This window comes from Triplophysa dalaica, chromosome 8 (genome assembly GCF_015846415.1).
Source record: "Triplophysa dalaica isolate WHDGS20190420 chromosome 8, ASM1584641v1, whole genome shotgun sequence".
Classification (NCBI taxonomy): domain Eukaryota; kingdom Metazoa; phylum Chordata; class Actinopteri; order Cypriniformes; family Nemacheilidae; genus Triplophysa; species Triplophysa dalaica.
The window spans coordinates 19,058,858-19,074,313 of record NC_079549.1 but is presented as its reverse complement, the minus strand read 5'-3'; the positions used below and the strand labels follow the sequence as shown (position 1 = coordinate 19,074,313).

The window sequence follows — 15,456 nt, the reverse complement described above, 5'->3', positions numbered from 1 at the left end:
GAAAATAGTTCCGCCAGAAATATGTTTCGCAACAACAGTTCCGCTGTGAGTGTTCCTTCGTTGTCATGTAATGATCTTTTCGTTGTTTGCTTTCTAAACAACTATAGATATATTTTGTGCAACTTAAATGGATCTATTAACACCATGTATACGACCTGGTTACTCTTACTTTGAACTGAGAAAGCACAGAAATGGCGCCGCTCACATCGTTTCCATCCAAAAAACAGCAGGTAACGTTAACGTTACGTTAATATGTTATAAAGTATGACGTATTGACGGAGTAAAGGCTTTTGATTAAAAGTGTTATTAAGTTTTATTATAATAAACACATTCAGCAGTCTTGTATGAAGTGAACACATCTTCTGTGTTGTTTATTTGTTTATCAGAGCAAATGCAACAGAAATGTTCGCGCAGTAGGTCTGATTGATACGTTTTCTGCTGCAGTTAAATCACTTCTCGCTGTCTGTAGTATAAACTGTATTTGTCGATTGTTTTAACGAAATCAATTTTATAATTTTATTTTGCATTGTTTCAAAGCAGCTTGTCAGAAAATACCGAGAGCTTGGACAGAAATGTAAAATATTATAGTATGAATAAAAACATAATTCCTAAAAATGAACCCTGTGCAAAAGATATGCAACCTTTTATTTTGTTATTTGATCACTTTATAAATATTATCTGGTTTTAAGAAAATAGTCAATCATACATTTATTTGTGATACAGAATTATCACATGGGAGACACTTCATGGTCCTGATGCTGTAACAGTTTTATCCCTCACTCACTGGAGCTTTAACATGGAGCAGCAAGAGCCTGGATGTGATGAAACAGTCTCTAACTATGTGGAAAAGGATATTGTTACAACAGAGGGTACATCTGAAGGTAAAAGAAACAGTAATTCAAGTCTTTAATTTAAAGGTCTAATCCTATCCAACCTACTATAATGTGAAGGTTGTATATACAACTGTATAAAAGCAATAGAGTTTAATTGTTGAAGTGATTGACTCACTCTTTTGTCATTTCAAAACTTTATGACTTTCTTTCTTCCGCGGAACAAGAAGATATTTTGAAGAAAGTTGGTAACTGAACAGCCCTGGACCACATTCAATTCAGGACACAAAACCAATGCAAGTGAATGGGGTCCAGTTAACACATTTTTCAAAATATCTTTTGTCTTCTGCATAACAAAGAAAGTCACACAGCTTTGAAATGACAATAGTGTGATTAAATTATGAGAGAATTTTTATTTTTGGGTGAACTATCACTTTAATATTGATAATAACAGACAAGTTGTATGGATCTTTGATATAAAGATCACGTATAGTACAATCAGGTGTTTTGACACACACATAAACACGCCCTTTTATTGTACTGTTTTTACATTTTAAATATTGGAAAAATAACAGAACTGTTTACATCTAATGCTTTGAAAAATAAACATAAAATTGGTGTTTTATTTTATACTCTTCACAGTAGCCACCCGAAATTACAGCACTATTTTCTCATTTAACTTCATGAATAGTATACATTTTGGCTAGTTCCTATTGGCACTTGTTGGCAGCTTTTTCTCTATTTTATTTTGTGTTCAGATTATGTCAAATTAAAATATTTGATTTCCAAATATATTCATGCATGGTCACAGTTTAAATTGTCAGTTATGATCTTATGGATTATTCTTAAATGGATAACATTATAAGGTCTTTAAAAATACATTCAGTCAGTGTACTTCTCAAAGCATATTTTATATATTATTTCTTTCAGACAAATTTGTCACTTCACGTATAATAAGAAGTTTATTATTATTATATTCCTTTTGTAGTTTTGTCTCAATCGAAAGGTGCGGACATGCCTGTGCTACTAAGCAAGAAAAGAGTAGCCAAAAGATTGAAAGTATCAAAAAAAGGGAAGAAGTCTACCTCCATTATCCAAGGACAATCTAAAGGTAGATTGTTTTCTGAACTTGTTTTCTTTTATGCCCTTTATAAATGTTATCAAAAATGTTTTACTCATCCTGTCTGTTCCTGTTCAGTGGGTCATGTTGAAGAGGGCACCGAGCACATGTTTCGTACGCACATCTGCTCAGAATGTAGACGATGCTTTAAGTCTCGCTCTCATCTGATGGAGCACATGCGTCTTCATTTCCCCGATCCCGCTCTGCAGTGTCCCACCTGCAAACATTACTTCACCAGCAAGAGTAAGCTACGCGTCCACATGCTGAGAGAGACCGGACAAAAACTTCACCGGTGCCATATTTGTGAATACGGAGCTGTGGAACGCAATTCCCTGCGACGGCACCTTGCAAGCGTGCATGGGCAGCAAGGCGATGACTCTCACAATGAAGATCTGTTTACCTGCCCGACTTGCCAAAAGAAGTTCAGTCAAAGTCAGGCATTAAAGAGCCACATGAAGTCTCACAACAACACACAAAAGGGCCAGTCGTTGCTCTGCTTTAATAAGGGCTGCTCATTTCAATGTACAGAAAAGAAGACCCTTCTAAAGCACACTTTAGATGCTCACAGAATTGAGGCCGTAGAGTGCCATCATCACTCCTGCGGTGCCGTTTTTGGCAGCCGAGAAGAGATGGAGAAACACTTCCGCACGCACCAGGCCTACCACTGCTCACACTGTGACTTCTCCTGCTCGAACAAAAGCCGCTTTCTGCAGCACAAAAGACAGGGACATCCAGGGAAACAAGAGCTAAGCTGTAGCTTCTGTACTTTCTGCACTCTCAACCCTGTAGAGTACGATCAACACATTGGCCACTTTCATGCCAATGAGAAAACACACCACTGCCCACAGTGCAGCTTTTTGACGGCTCACAAACGGGTCCTGAAAAGACACATGCTGATGCATACTGGTGAGATATATTTTCTGTTCAAAAATCAAACAGACCTCATTTTAGCTAAATGCAAAGACACCTCATATATCCTTTGTGGAGAAGGTAATCCCATAATGCATTACACTTTAGTGTAAAAAAATCTCAGATGGCAAATGAGGTGAGAGTATACTCAATGTCATTCAGTACTTAAAAGAATCGCTTAGTACTCAGGTTTGATGTACCAATACGCAAAGAAAACATATTTTCTTGTACATTCACTGTAAATATAATAAATCATTTAATATAAACAAAATATATAAAATGCATTGTTAATATATATTACGTGATATTGAATTATACACAAAAAATTATGATTTTCATATATTCAAAATATAAGCACTTGGTTCAAATATATGGAAATGTATTATTGAATATATTGCATTATGTTTTCTAGTATAATCCTACATATTTTTGATAGGTAACAGTAGGGCTCACAATATCACATTGTTTTCGAGGCCAAATTAATTTCAGATAAAGATATTATCACAATATCTATTAACATTTTTTTTTAATAAATAAACTCATAATGTTGATAGTTAACATCTTTAATTTAATTTGGTTTATTTTGTGTTTTCTATTTTTTTTTGGCCAATGAATCTCCCTCAAAATACAATTGTAGGGAGGAAAAGAAAGTTTGTAAGAAGTTTATTGATCTTACAGAAAAATGTAATATATATATATATATATATATATATATATATATTAGAATTCTTACATTTACAAACTATTTATTGTGACACTTCTAGTTCTTTGGAAAATCCTGAAATTTGAACATTTTGTTTATTGATAAATAGACAGCATGGCAACTCACATAGGATGAGAGCTTAACTGTGTACATTTTCTGTAGTTTCTGTATAGTTATTATAAGTTCATCTTAATTACTAATAATGAATGAAATGATTAATCATTTTTATTTTCAGGAGAAAAGCCCCACAAATGTACACTGTGTGACTTCAGATGCCGTGATGAGACGTACCTATCCAAACACATGCTGATCCACTCCAACGACAAACAGCACATGTGCTCTGAATGTGGATATGTTACGAAATGGAAACATTATCTCAGCGTCCACATGCGTAAGCACACAGGAGATCTGAGGTATTGTCCCTCACTATTTTTGTAATAAATAAGTGTCACAGTTATTCAGTTCACTGACCCGACTCTCATCTCTCTCAGGTACAAATGTAATCAGTGTCCATATCGTTGCCACCGCATTGACCAACTAAACAGCCATAAACTCCGTCACCAGGAAAAGTCACTGATCTGTGAGATCTGCGCATACTCATGCAAGAGAAAGACTGAACTACGCAGGCACATGCAGCTCAAGCACTCCACACATGCAGAAATCCAGCCTCCGGTTTACCAGTGCAAATTCTGTCCTTACTCAACAAAGCATTGTCAAGCACTGCACAGCCACGAGAACTGCAAGCACACCCGTACACGCATGTTCAGCTGCGCACTTTGCCACTATACTACTTTTAGCAACACAGGGTTGTTCCTGCACAAAAAGAAAACGCACGGGTACGTACCCGGAGATGTGGCGTGGCTTGAGAGGTATGCAGAGAAAGAAAAAGAACAAAACTCAAGAGATGTGGCGCAGAACTTTTTCACCAAAACTACAACTCAGACTGCAGATTTGGAATGTAGGGAACAAACTATTAATAGGAAACAAACCAATATCTTTATTAATAATAATAATAATGAGGATGAAGCAGTAACAGCCACTACTGGAGTAACCGATAATGTAGATGCAGGAGTAGAGGTGTGTAAGGTTTCTGAAGAGCATCAAAGACCCACTGATGGAGAGCAAAATTGCAGTACAATTTTTACATCACAGACAAGCACAGGTAGCACACAAGTAAGGCTTTTGTCTGCTGAGACTGCAATAGTAGGAAACACAACTTGTGATGTGTCTCAGGCAATACATGTAACCCACCAGAGCTCCAGAGAACCAAGAGCTGAAGACGATAATGATGATACTGCTTACTGTGACTCTGAAAATCTGCAAGAGGTCACACAAACAGAGAATAATATGCAAGAACCTGAAAATTCTGAAGTCTGTCAGTCTAAGATCCCTAATTTCGAACCCTTAGCTTCCGAGACCTGTCTACAGCTCATGAGAAGGCAGGACAAAGACCAGGCCAAAGCCCTAGTATTGGAGGGCAAGGTGCAAATGCTTGTTGTCCAGACACAGGACAACATGTACCAATGTAGCCACTGCACCTATGTGACCAGAAAGCAGGCAGCTTTACTCCGGCACACCAGATCGTCCTGCCATGTGATAAAAGCAGCACTACTCTGCCAGGACTGCGGCATGAAGTTTAAACAGCAACGCTCTTTAAAAACCCATAGACTGAGGAAGTGCCGGTCACTGCAAAGGGGGAAAAAGACATTTGCAGATACTTTAAGTAAATCAAATTTAAGTAATTCAAAAGAGGGCACCCACACTACTATTAGAAGTAATGCGGGATGTTTTACTAAGCAACCGGAAATTTCTGAGGTCATTAGAGCTGATTCAATCGAAAGCACTGAAACTGGTCTAGGTGAGGTAGGGGGCACTGAACATCATGAGATCTCTGGCTACGTTGAAGATGACAATCGGTACACTTGCAAAGTATGTCATTTTTCCTCTGTCAGAAAAGTCACAATAGATCGTCATTGTGCAACGTGCACTGGAAACGCACAATTCCGAAAGCGGTTCGAGCTGAAGGATAATTCTAGTGAATCTGATTATAATCCTGAAGACGATGGGGAAGATTTATCTGAAAGAGATTCAGCGGACGAAGAGACACCTCAAGACCCGAAACCAGGCTTCTCATGTTCCAACTGTCCTTTTGTGTGCCATCAGAAGAGAGCTTTAACAAGCCACAAGATAAAAGGATGTTTGAAACCAGGTGAACTACAATGTCCGCACTGTTCATTTGTGTCCAAATCAGAACGATCTCTAAACCATCATGTTCAAGGTCACAGAAAGGACGAACATGCTACTAGAGAAAAAACACCCGGCAAACTTCAATGCGAGATCTGTTCATTCACCTGCAAACAGGAGCGATGCTTAAAGCAGCATGTTGCAGTGAAACATGATGGAGTTCGACCTCACCAGTGTCGCTTTTGTTCGTTTAGTACGACACGACGGTACCGCCTAGAGGCTCATGAGTCCATGCATACGGGTGTTGGGAGACATTGCTGTGAATTGTGCGGCCAAACATTCGGCACCACATCCAGGCTACGTCTGCACCATCAGCGCATCCATGACAAACAGCCAACGCATTTCTGTTCTTTGTGTGACTACAAAGCCTATAATTTCAATGACATCAGCCGCCACAACCTGAGCTGCCACACTGGTGACCTAAGCCACCATTGCAGCCAGTGCGACGCACGGTTCAGCTCCGACATTGCCCTTAAGCAACACAGCAACCGTGTGCATCCTGACAGACTCAGCTTGTCTTGCGCTCACTGCAGCTTTACCTGCAACCGCCAAGCTGATCTCAAAGCTCATCTTCAAAGTGACCATTCTGACATTAGAAATAGTGCTACGGCAGAGGATTCTGGTCCAGGTAGACAAAGCAAGAGCTCCATCACATATCAGTGTTTGGTCTGTTCCTTCAGCAGCCATAAAAGACTCCTTCTGGTCCAGCACATGTTAGATGAGCATGAAGATGGGCCAGCCGCAGAAAAAACACACAAATGTGATGTCTGTGGTTTCTCCTGCGCACACCAAGTTGTGTTTGATCAACACGTACGGTCACATGGAGGAACCTGCTTGTACAAGTGCACCGAATGTGCGTTTTCCACCAGGAATAAACAGAAGATCACGTGGCACATTCGGACCCATACAGGAGAGAAGCCTTATCGCTGTGAGAAGTGCAACTATGCATGTGCTGATCCCTCACGATTGAAGGTACAAATCACCATTTCAAGGTTATTATGGTTTACAAAGACTAAAAATATTTAAACATTTATTTGTATTGACTTCAAATAAAGTATCTGCCTAAAGACTATTTGAGAAACTCTCAACTAAATGAAATCAGAAATTTTGCCAGAGCAGTGAACTGAGATAAAATTACGAACTGAAAATAAATAAATAAATTCAATGTGTATAACAGTGTAAACAAATAAATGAAAAAATAATTTTAAATAAAAAAATCTATTCAAATGAAGAAGTATAAGAAGCTAATTCAAAATATTAGTAAAACTGAAAACTTAAGATAAAAAAAATTAAAATGGCTAAAAATAAAAAATGACAAAATATAAACAAATAATTTAAAATATGAATAAAGCTACAGTAAAAATGTTATGAACTAAATAAAATAACAAAAAATGCATCAGAACCAAACTAAAACTAAAATAAAGTTAATTCAACTTATATAGCAGCATAAATAATAAAACGACAAAAGCACATTTTGCACAATTTAACTAAAATTAACAAAAAAGCTAAAAACATAAAAAGCTAATTGAAAACATGAACAAAACTACATTAAAACTGTCAAACAAAACTATAATAACTCTTTAGCATTTTGACCTTCAGTTTGAATTAACAAAACAGCTTTTCCTTTTTTGTAGTATCATATGAGAATTCACATGGAGGAACGTAAATATCTCTGCCCAGAATGTGGCTACAAATGCAAATGGATCAACCAGCTGAAGTACCACATGACAAAACATACAGGTATTTATCTGCAGAATATTAAATCATCTTTACTGTAACGTTGCCAAATTCACAAGTGTTTTATATCCTCAACAGGAGCTAAACCGTACTCTTGTGAAGACTGCGACTACCGCACCAACCGCGCCGACTCCCTCCGCATCCACCGGGAGACACGTCACAGAGACATGCGCTCCTTCATTTGCGAGAAGTGCGGCAATGCTTTTAAGACGCGCTTCCTGCTCAGGAATCACCAGAGAAAGCACAGTGAGGATCGGCCTTACGTTTGCTCCGAATGTCAAAGGACATTCCGCTGGCCCGCAGGTCTCCGTCATCACCACCTGTCTCACACCAACCAGCTGCCATTTCAATGCCTCCACTGTCCTTACAGGGCCAAACAGAAATTTCAGGTTGTAAAGCACCTTCGGAGGCATCACCCCGACCAGCCAGTGCAAGATGGTGTGGGTAAAGACCAAGAGGCTTCTAGCATCACACAAAAGTCATGATTAAGAGTAGAAGAGAGACACGAAGGACAAGCTTATTTCTCGGACATGAAAACAATAGGTGACATATAGACAGCAGGTGACACAGACATGCATTAAAACAATTTGAACACACTAAATGATTTTGTTCATTCCTGTTTATTCTCTTCCAAAGTATAAATTGGCATTTTTAAGAAAAAAATGAATATATGATACAGTAGATCAGATTCACAATGTGATATTTAGCCAAGGATGTCAATACACAGGGAGAGTAAATGATATAAAAGGCACTGTTACCATGCTTTATTTATAATAATTCATATTATGTATTGCCTTATACCACATTATGATTTCTTCCCTGTCTACTACGAAAAAAAATTATTGAAACAAAGTGCATTTTATCATTTATCGCTACAATAGAACGGTGTACTTTATATTGCGTACATTTTACAATTATACGAGTACAATCTGCATATACTGTATGTGACCTTTTACCACATTTAGTGTAAACAGGCACTTCCAACACCAAGCAAATATCATATCACGGAAATCAAGGCAACTCCTTTACTTTTTTTTATGTAGTATTTGTGAATAAATATTGTTTTTTATTTGCGGAGGTTATTTCCAGCACCTCTTTCTGGCCCTTTAAAGACAATTTTAAAGCCTATATATTTTTGGGAAAGTATGTGCTGTTTAGGACTTCGCCTGTGAAAATATTGTTGATTAAACTCCTGAAATTACGAGCTCTGTGATTTTTATATGAACAAACAGGGAGGATGGACAAATACTCGTTCCGTCTTTTGATAACAGATGCACATGACGGTACCCTGGAAAGAGAAGATGAAAAAAATGAACACAGGTTTAATTTTATTTGAACACTATTCTGGAAAGGCATACCTGGTTGAATAGAAGTAAAAGGAAGCGTGTACTGTCCGATAAAGTCGTTCCTAGACGTTTTATCATAGTCTTCAACTACAAAACGCACCAGTGCGAGCTCAGGGGTGTGTATTGGGAATTGTAGAGTTTCATTCCAACATGGATTAAATCCTGTTCACGTAAAAACATTGAAAGATCGATGCAAGCAATGCACTCTCATAATTATTTCATACCAACAAGAACAATTTTCATGTCTCTCTTACAGTGGCTTGGCACCGCTTATAAGCATTTGTTCACTTCCTCACCATTGTTCTCAATGTATTCGGTCTCCTGTTTGGCTTGATCCGAAGGAACACCATAAATTTCCACTTTTACTAAAGGGTCTATAATGGACCATTCTTTTTTATTTACTTTGGGAAGCTGTTGGCCACTAATAATCTAAAAAAACAGAAACGTCACAAAAAGAGCAATGAACATATGACATCTCAAACCAGTCAGACAGAAAGAATATTCTAACACTTATACCTTAATAGACAGTTGTAAAGGGTGATAATCGTCTCGTGAATTTGGATTATCAGGATCAAAGCATCTCTCTCTGTTGCGTAGGATCTCAGGTTTTAGACAGTAGCCGCAGTGGCTGTTCTGACTAAATAGCCCATCGTTAAGATCCATTTCCATCCCTGCTGTCTGGAAGTTTAATGCCACTATAAATCAGAAGCATATTACTTTACATTTTTTTCAAATACATTTACCACTTTACGACACATTATCCATGTTTCCTTTCTTTTTACATCTCCTAAAGTGTTGAATTTTTTTGCTTGCCATGCTTTTGCTATTTTACCCTCCACTACTCATGACAAAATGGGTTTTAATAAGATTACCAATCTGGCATCCTATGTTCCACATGTCCTGGGGGCAGTAATTTGATGAATCCGTCCTCATTCCACTTGGATACACTCTGGTCAATTGCCTTGTGTTATGCAACACAAAATCTCGGCCTGATGTGTGGAAACAGAATGGTAAAAAATAAATACATTATACCAAATTGTAAAATATTCACATATATGTGTTAGGTATGGTTACTCATTTCATGATCAATAGCTGCGTACATTATTATATAATAAGGAAAAAAACAATGAAATACACAAAAAACTAAAATAAAAATATTTATAATGTAGGACTTAAATGTAGTGGGCTAATACAAAGAAAGTCTTTCTGACCTGCTTCCTTTGAATATTTTCGGATTTTAGACTCTGAGAATGATGAAATCTCATAAGGCTTGGAGGAGTTAGAGGAATGGTCAAAGCCATCGAAATGTACACTTTTACAGAACACAAGGTCTGAGAGCTCCTTGCATAGATTCTGCTTTGAGTTCTACAGAAAGAAAAAAAGGTCAAAAACCTTGTTACAAAAATAGACAACACAAAATTTAATTTCTCAAAATTTTACCTTCTCATCTGTTGGTGGGGTCTCAGTTGCTGCGTTGTCCTTGTCCATTTCGGCGGCCTCATCCTCATCACTTACTTCACCTGTGAGGCTCTCAAATTCAATCTTCTTTCCCTTCAGCAGGATTTTCATCCTAAGTGCCTTAAAAGAAATCAAGTCATATACATATCTGCTTCTAATTCCCCCCATTTTTCTTTTAAATAAGTTGTCTTTTTCTGTAATTTTTACAGTTTTTGACCGTATTTAAAAAAAAACCAGTAAAACAGTGAAACAGTAACAAAAAATTTTTTTCTGGTAAAATTACATTTCCCCCGCGTTTTCTAGTAAATTTGCGGTCTTTTCCTATAATTGTATACATAATTTACATCAAAAAATTTTAAAACAGTAAAATTCTATACGTTAAAATAAGTTAATTAATAAAGCAAATAAATCTTCGAAAAAATAGATTCAGGTCTTTGTTACAGTACTTGCGTATTACCTTATTTTTATACAGAGAGAGAAGTATTTGTAAACTAAATTTATAAAGTGCATACAGTATATAAGATTATTTTATGTTTTATGTAGCTTAGTCACCATCTAAATGTGCCTATTATACTCCATGAGCATAAAAATTCAAGATTTGTCACATCCAGGATTTCATGTGGTGGTCATTAAGAACAACAAATCTTCTAAATATTTTAGCACTACCATTAATTTAAACGATCAACTATCTCTGCTTGTTTATATGTATTAAAGCAATGAATGGCTAACCTGACCTTACCTCTGGAGAAGGAAGTTCACTGGCGGTTCTGTCTTTCTCTGTGGTTGTCAGTAACATGTCACCCAGGATGTCTCTGAAATATTGAGCCATAACTTCCTGCTGCTCGATGCTGCAGTGGTTTTCTATGGATATTATGAGTGGATACTCAGACGCCTAATAAAAAAATGGAACAAAAAGGATTACACTCGCACAAATTACATTTTCTGCATGTGTTTGTGAATTTGTGGGACCTTAACGATCACCTTGAAGGCGAATTTTGCAATAGTAGCAATCACGTCTTTGAAAAGAATCTTAGATGTGAATGTGTGTCCGTGGTAAACTACAGGCTCTCCATTCGATCCATTCCAACAGTCCACCTCTACACACCTGCAGCCGCGTTTAAGGGCCCTTTAAAGGTTCAGTCGAGCACAAATAAACAACCGCTGTCATGAACAGATAAATCAATGCATTCTCTGTTTACAGGGGTCTTCAAGAGGGGTCTACCAATGTATGATTTAAAACTAACGTAAATTTACATTTAAAATATAGAAAATTCTACATGGCTCTCCCACACTGTGAAAATATATTTAATCAAATTATTTGTATTTACTTTTTTAAATTCTGTTAAAAACTTAATTTGCTCTATAGTGTTAAGTTGCTCTAACTTCCATATTGACACCTTAACTGAACACTCACTGGATGTATGCCTCAACACTACTGGGCCCTTTTAGTTGATCTTCCATCAGGTATGTGTTGTGGGAGGAGGAGATGTAATAATGGGAGAGAGGCAGGTTCATATCCTGATAGAGGCCTTGATGCTCTGGATTGAAGATGGATCCCTCAGGAGACGTCATGTACATTAAGAAGCCATCGATTGACATACAGTGATTCATTTTGGCTGTGCAGAAAACAGGAAGACCCATCATCATACATTACCCAGTAACGCTGAGTAAATGACCACTTTACTGTTCCCCCCAACCAACATACTTTCTATATCTTCTTATACCCATTTCAGGGCCCAACCTACTCTGCTAACAACATAGTGAGTTCTATCAGATGTTGTAACCCGATTTTATTTAGATTGCGACTCTAGAGACAATCCTTACCTGTGTCTGAAGGCTCATATTGATCAATCAGCTGAAGGGCATGTTCATAACTGCTCTCGCCCTCCAGTTGCTCCTCTCTAAGAAACTCCTCCAGATCACATTGAGAGAGACACTGTCCATCACTTGAATACTCCTGAAGCAGCTCCAGGACCTCTTTTCTCTCTGTGAGGGTCTTGTAGAACTCCACAAACTCCTCATGCTCCAGTGTCTCAGACTGAGATTTATCTGCCTTCTGTGAGAGCATGCCAACGATAGGAATCAACGAGTTTCAGTGTTATATGGATGCAAATGCAGGCAACTGTGTGTGCAGACAAATGATCACCTTGAAAAGATTGCTTGCATGTTCTTCATTCATGTCTATGTTCATCATTTTCAGCAGTGTTTTTGTTTCCTTAAAGTTCATCCTGCCGTCTTTGTTTATGTCTGCTTTGAAAAACCAATCTGAAATCCATCTGAGCAGAAGCAAGCGTTTAGGACAATAGAGCTTCGAGCTCATTTATATCAAATCTATTATAATAATAAATAAAAATCATAAATGATATTGATAAATAATCCAATCATCCCACAAGAGAAGATAAGATTTTGAGTTTAAAAAGGCTGAAATTGTGATTTTTGTGACAAGGATACTGGTCATTTTTTGTGCTCTCGTCCATGTTCTCCATGTTCTCCATGAGGGCTCTGATCCCCTGAATCCAGGCATTAGCTTCTTCTGCTGACTCAGCCACAAGGTCCAGGTTTCCCTTGCGTCCATAGAAGACCAACGTGAAGCAGCGTTCAGCAGGAAACGCATCTGCCATGCTGAGGAGGGTCTCCGACTGATGCCCCTCACGAACAGCCTCTACATCACCAATGGAGACTGAAAACAATAAAGAACACAAATATCGTAAAACAGAAATAAATTACATTTGTCAGTGAAAGATGCTTAATCTGAGGAGGTCAAAAACATGTTTTAAATTCAGTTTTTATTGTTAAAAGTTTTTTGTTTAGCAACAATGTTACCGGAAATGTCTAATCATAGAGTTATAAACCGTGATTTGTGTGATTTAATAAAACAATATAAAAAACGAATAAAATGTATTTTTATACTGTTCCACAAGGGCTTACAGGTTGAATAAGAGTTTATTGCCCATTTGGATTTATATGCGATAGTCTTGCAGTCGTCCTGTAGTTTATAGTGACGTTGACGTTTCCACAGACGAGACTTCACTTTCCGCAGAAACATCCCTGCCTTCATGGCCTCAAGGTTTTTATTACCCTCATCACCTGCAAAAATAACAGCAAGGTACCAATCTACAGTGTTTTGAAAAGTAACTTTTCTTAACAACATCTATAAGCAAAGAACCATTGAAAGACTTACAAAAACTTCGGTGTGGCTCCATTTTCAACAATGGTTCAACAAACTTTCAACAAGGTTTCTGCAGAAACAAATAATCTTTAATAAATTATCATCATTTCACAAGCAAGTGAGAATGCTGAGATTTTTGTTTAAAATATATAAGCTAAAGTGAACTCTTTTCATGTAAACAGTACATACACTGGACTGATGTATTGTGTATATTTGTTCAGATACATGCTGAGGTGGCATTAATATGATCCATTCTCTGGAGAACAGGTCTTTCCCAACACCCTTATTGACGGCAATTGTTTGACAAAACTCGCAGACATCACATAATTTTGTTGCACTCTTTTGTGATTCTGCAGGACAGGCTGCAAAAATGTTAAAGGTTGCATGCATAACAGATGTACAATAGGGAAAACACTGTCCTTTTCTCGTAGTAAAATTATCTAAAGGGAAAATAGAAGCTCATTTAGGCAGAATTGGAGCGGGGCAGCCAGGCGTGAGTCATGAGTCATGGCTAAATATATGACTCTGATATCCACACGGTCCTCTGCTGGCACCATCCTGTCCCAAGTAAAGAAAACTTAATCTGATTTAGCTAATTCTGTTGCCATTATTCTGCCTTTAATAATTACATTTCTATTGTATATGAAAACTGTCGTCAATGTGAATCAGACTTCTAAATAAAACCATTACAAATGATGGTCACATTTTCTTATAAAATACAAAGATAAACAATAAACATGGCATCACATAATCCTCACATAAATTACAGTTTTTTTAAAATACAGCAAAGTAAGGCCAGTAATAGTATTAGTAGATGCTGGCAAAGCATTCCTACCACACAGCAAAGAGAGAAAGATAGAGTCTGCATCTTCTAAATGCATTGCTAAAGCAAGCACAGAGGAATGACTCAGGAGAAGGGAATAACATTAACTTACCGGACTTAAGGTCGTATGATGAATAAAAACATCTGAAGGAGCTACACAGAGCTCAGAAGAGAAACAGCGATGGGCTGTGCTGTGTGTTTGAACTGCTGAAAACAGATCTGCAGTCTGCGGTTTTACCACAGGTGATGCAAAGCCTGCCCCGTTCCTCACCCTCTTCCTCTGCCTCATTACTTCCTAGACACACCCACTTTCCCTTTCGTCCTGCATTATTAAGAAACCTGTTTTCTGGTCAGTTTACAACCACTCAATTACAGTTGAAAATTCTCTTTCTAATAATTTTAGATTATAATCTTGTCCTATAGATGCCATATCAAATTGCCAATGATGGACAGCAGGATACAGTGTATTTGTGTAAAACATATTGTATTATACGTAACATAGTGTTCTCTGTCAGCTTCTTAAAGGGAACTTGACTGGACACAACCTTACATTTACATTCATTTACATTTATTCAACTTTTTTCAAATTGACTTACAAGTGAGGAAAGATGTAAAACAAAACAAAACAAAACACAAATGCTGTATTCACAGCCAAAAACATTTAATTATATCAAATGTTCTGTAGCCTATATATTTATTTACTTTTTTTACAACGCTATCTCCAACATCCAGACTGAAGAATATCACTGAATAATATCAAAACATCTTTACTGAGCACTGATGCCTCAAGAGTAATTCAACATCACTTTTTCCCAGAACATAATGCACACAACCAGTCCACAGATTTACAGGAAAGGTTTTTTATTTTGTAAATTAAATGTTTATTTTGTCAAGAATGTCAGCTGGCCTGCAGCTCAGTGGTATTGCATGAACAACGCAAGGTTGTGGGTTCGATCCCAGGGGATTGCAAATACCTATGTAAAATGTATAGGATAAAAGCAATAGAAGTCGCTTTGGAAAAAAGCATCTGTCAAATGCCTAAACGTAAACGTAAACGTAAATGTAAATGTTCCCTCAAGCTGTTGTATTTGGTAGTTGTCTGTGGGCAATGGGCATG

General features: G+C 37.4%; 2 protein-coding genes across 2 annotated transcripts; one reads left to right on the top strand and one right to left on the bottom strand.

The window, feature by feature from the left end:
* The first annotated feature begins 31 nt into the window (after positions 1-31).
* Positions 32-8,044, top strand: znf142 (zinc finger protein 142). Its single transcript, XM_056754080.1, has 8 exons — positions 32-230; positions 724-881; positions 1,819-1,941; positions 2,029-2,856; positions 3,798-3,975; positions 4,054-6,778; positions 7,441-7,546; positions 7,622-8,044. Exons 2-8 carry the CDS (start codon positions 797-799, stop codon positions 8,026-8,028), a joined length of 4,452 nt encoding a protein of 1,483 aa, XP_056610058.1. The 5' UTR covers positions 32-230; positions 724-796; the 3' UTR covers positions 8,029-8,044.
* A 100-nt stretch (positions 8,045-8,144) lies between these two features.
* Positions 8,145-14,577, bottom strand: plcd4b (phospholipase C, delta 4b). Its single transcript, XM_056754081.1, has 16 exons — positions 14,452-14,577; positions 13,529-13,586; positions 13,276-13,434; positions 12,799-13,027; positions 12,494-12,623; positions 12,172-12,403; positions 11,762-11,963; positions 11,329-11,473; positions 11,087-11,239; positions 10,330-10,467; positions 10,101-10,254; positions 9,762-9,878; positions 9,406-9,584; positions 9,186-9,318; positions 8,902-9,051; positions 8,145-8,831 (listed from the first exon to the last, which is right to left on the bottom strand). Exons 2-16 carry the CDS (start codon positions 13,548-13,550, stop codon positions 8,728-8,730), a joined length of 2,247 nt encoding a protein of 748 aa, XP_056610059.1. The 5' UTR covers positions 13,551-13,586; positions 14,452-14,577; the 3' UTR covers positions 8,145-8,727.
* Positions 14,578-15,456: the final 879 nt, after the last annotated feature.

What these genes read in the sequence shown, in the direction of transcription:
- znf142 (XM_056754080.1), top strand. Translation starts at nt 797, where the DNA reads ATGGAGCAGCAAGAGCCTGGATGTGATGAAACAGTCTCTAACTATGTG. An exon ending in AAGCACACAGGAGATCTGAG is followed by an intron (nt 3,976 to 4,053) that starts GTATTGTCCCTC and finishes CATCTCTCTCAG; the next exon opens with GTACAAATGTAATCAGTGTC. An exon ending in CCACATGACAAAACATACAG is followed by an intron (nt 7,547 to 7,621) that starts GTATTTATCTGC and finishes TATCCTCAACAG; the next exon opens with GAGCTAAACCGTACTCTTGT.
- plcd4b (XM_056754081.1), bottom strand. Translation starts at nt 13,550, where the DNA reads ATGGAGCCACACCGAAGTTTTT. An exon ending in CTTTACAACTGTCTATTAAG is followed by an intron (nt 9,319 to 9,405) that starts GTATAAGTGTTA and finishes CTGTTTTTTTAG; the next exon opens with ATTATTAGTGGCCAACAGCT. An exon ending in TTTTACTTCTATTCAACCAG is followed by an intron (nt 8,832 to 8,901) that starts GTATGCCTTTCC and finishes TTCTCTTTCCAG; the next exon opens with GGTACCGTCATGTGCATCTG.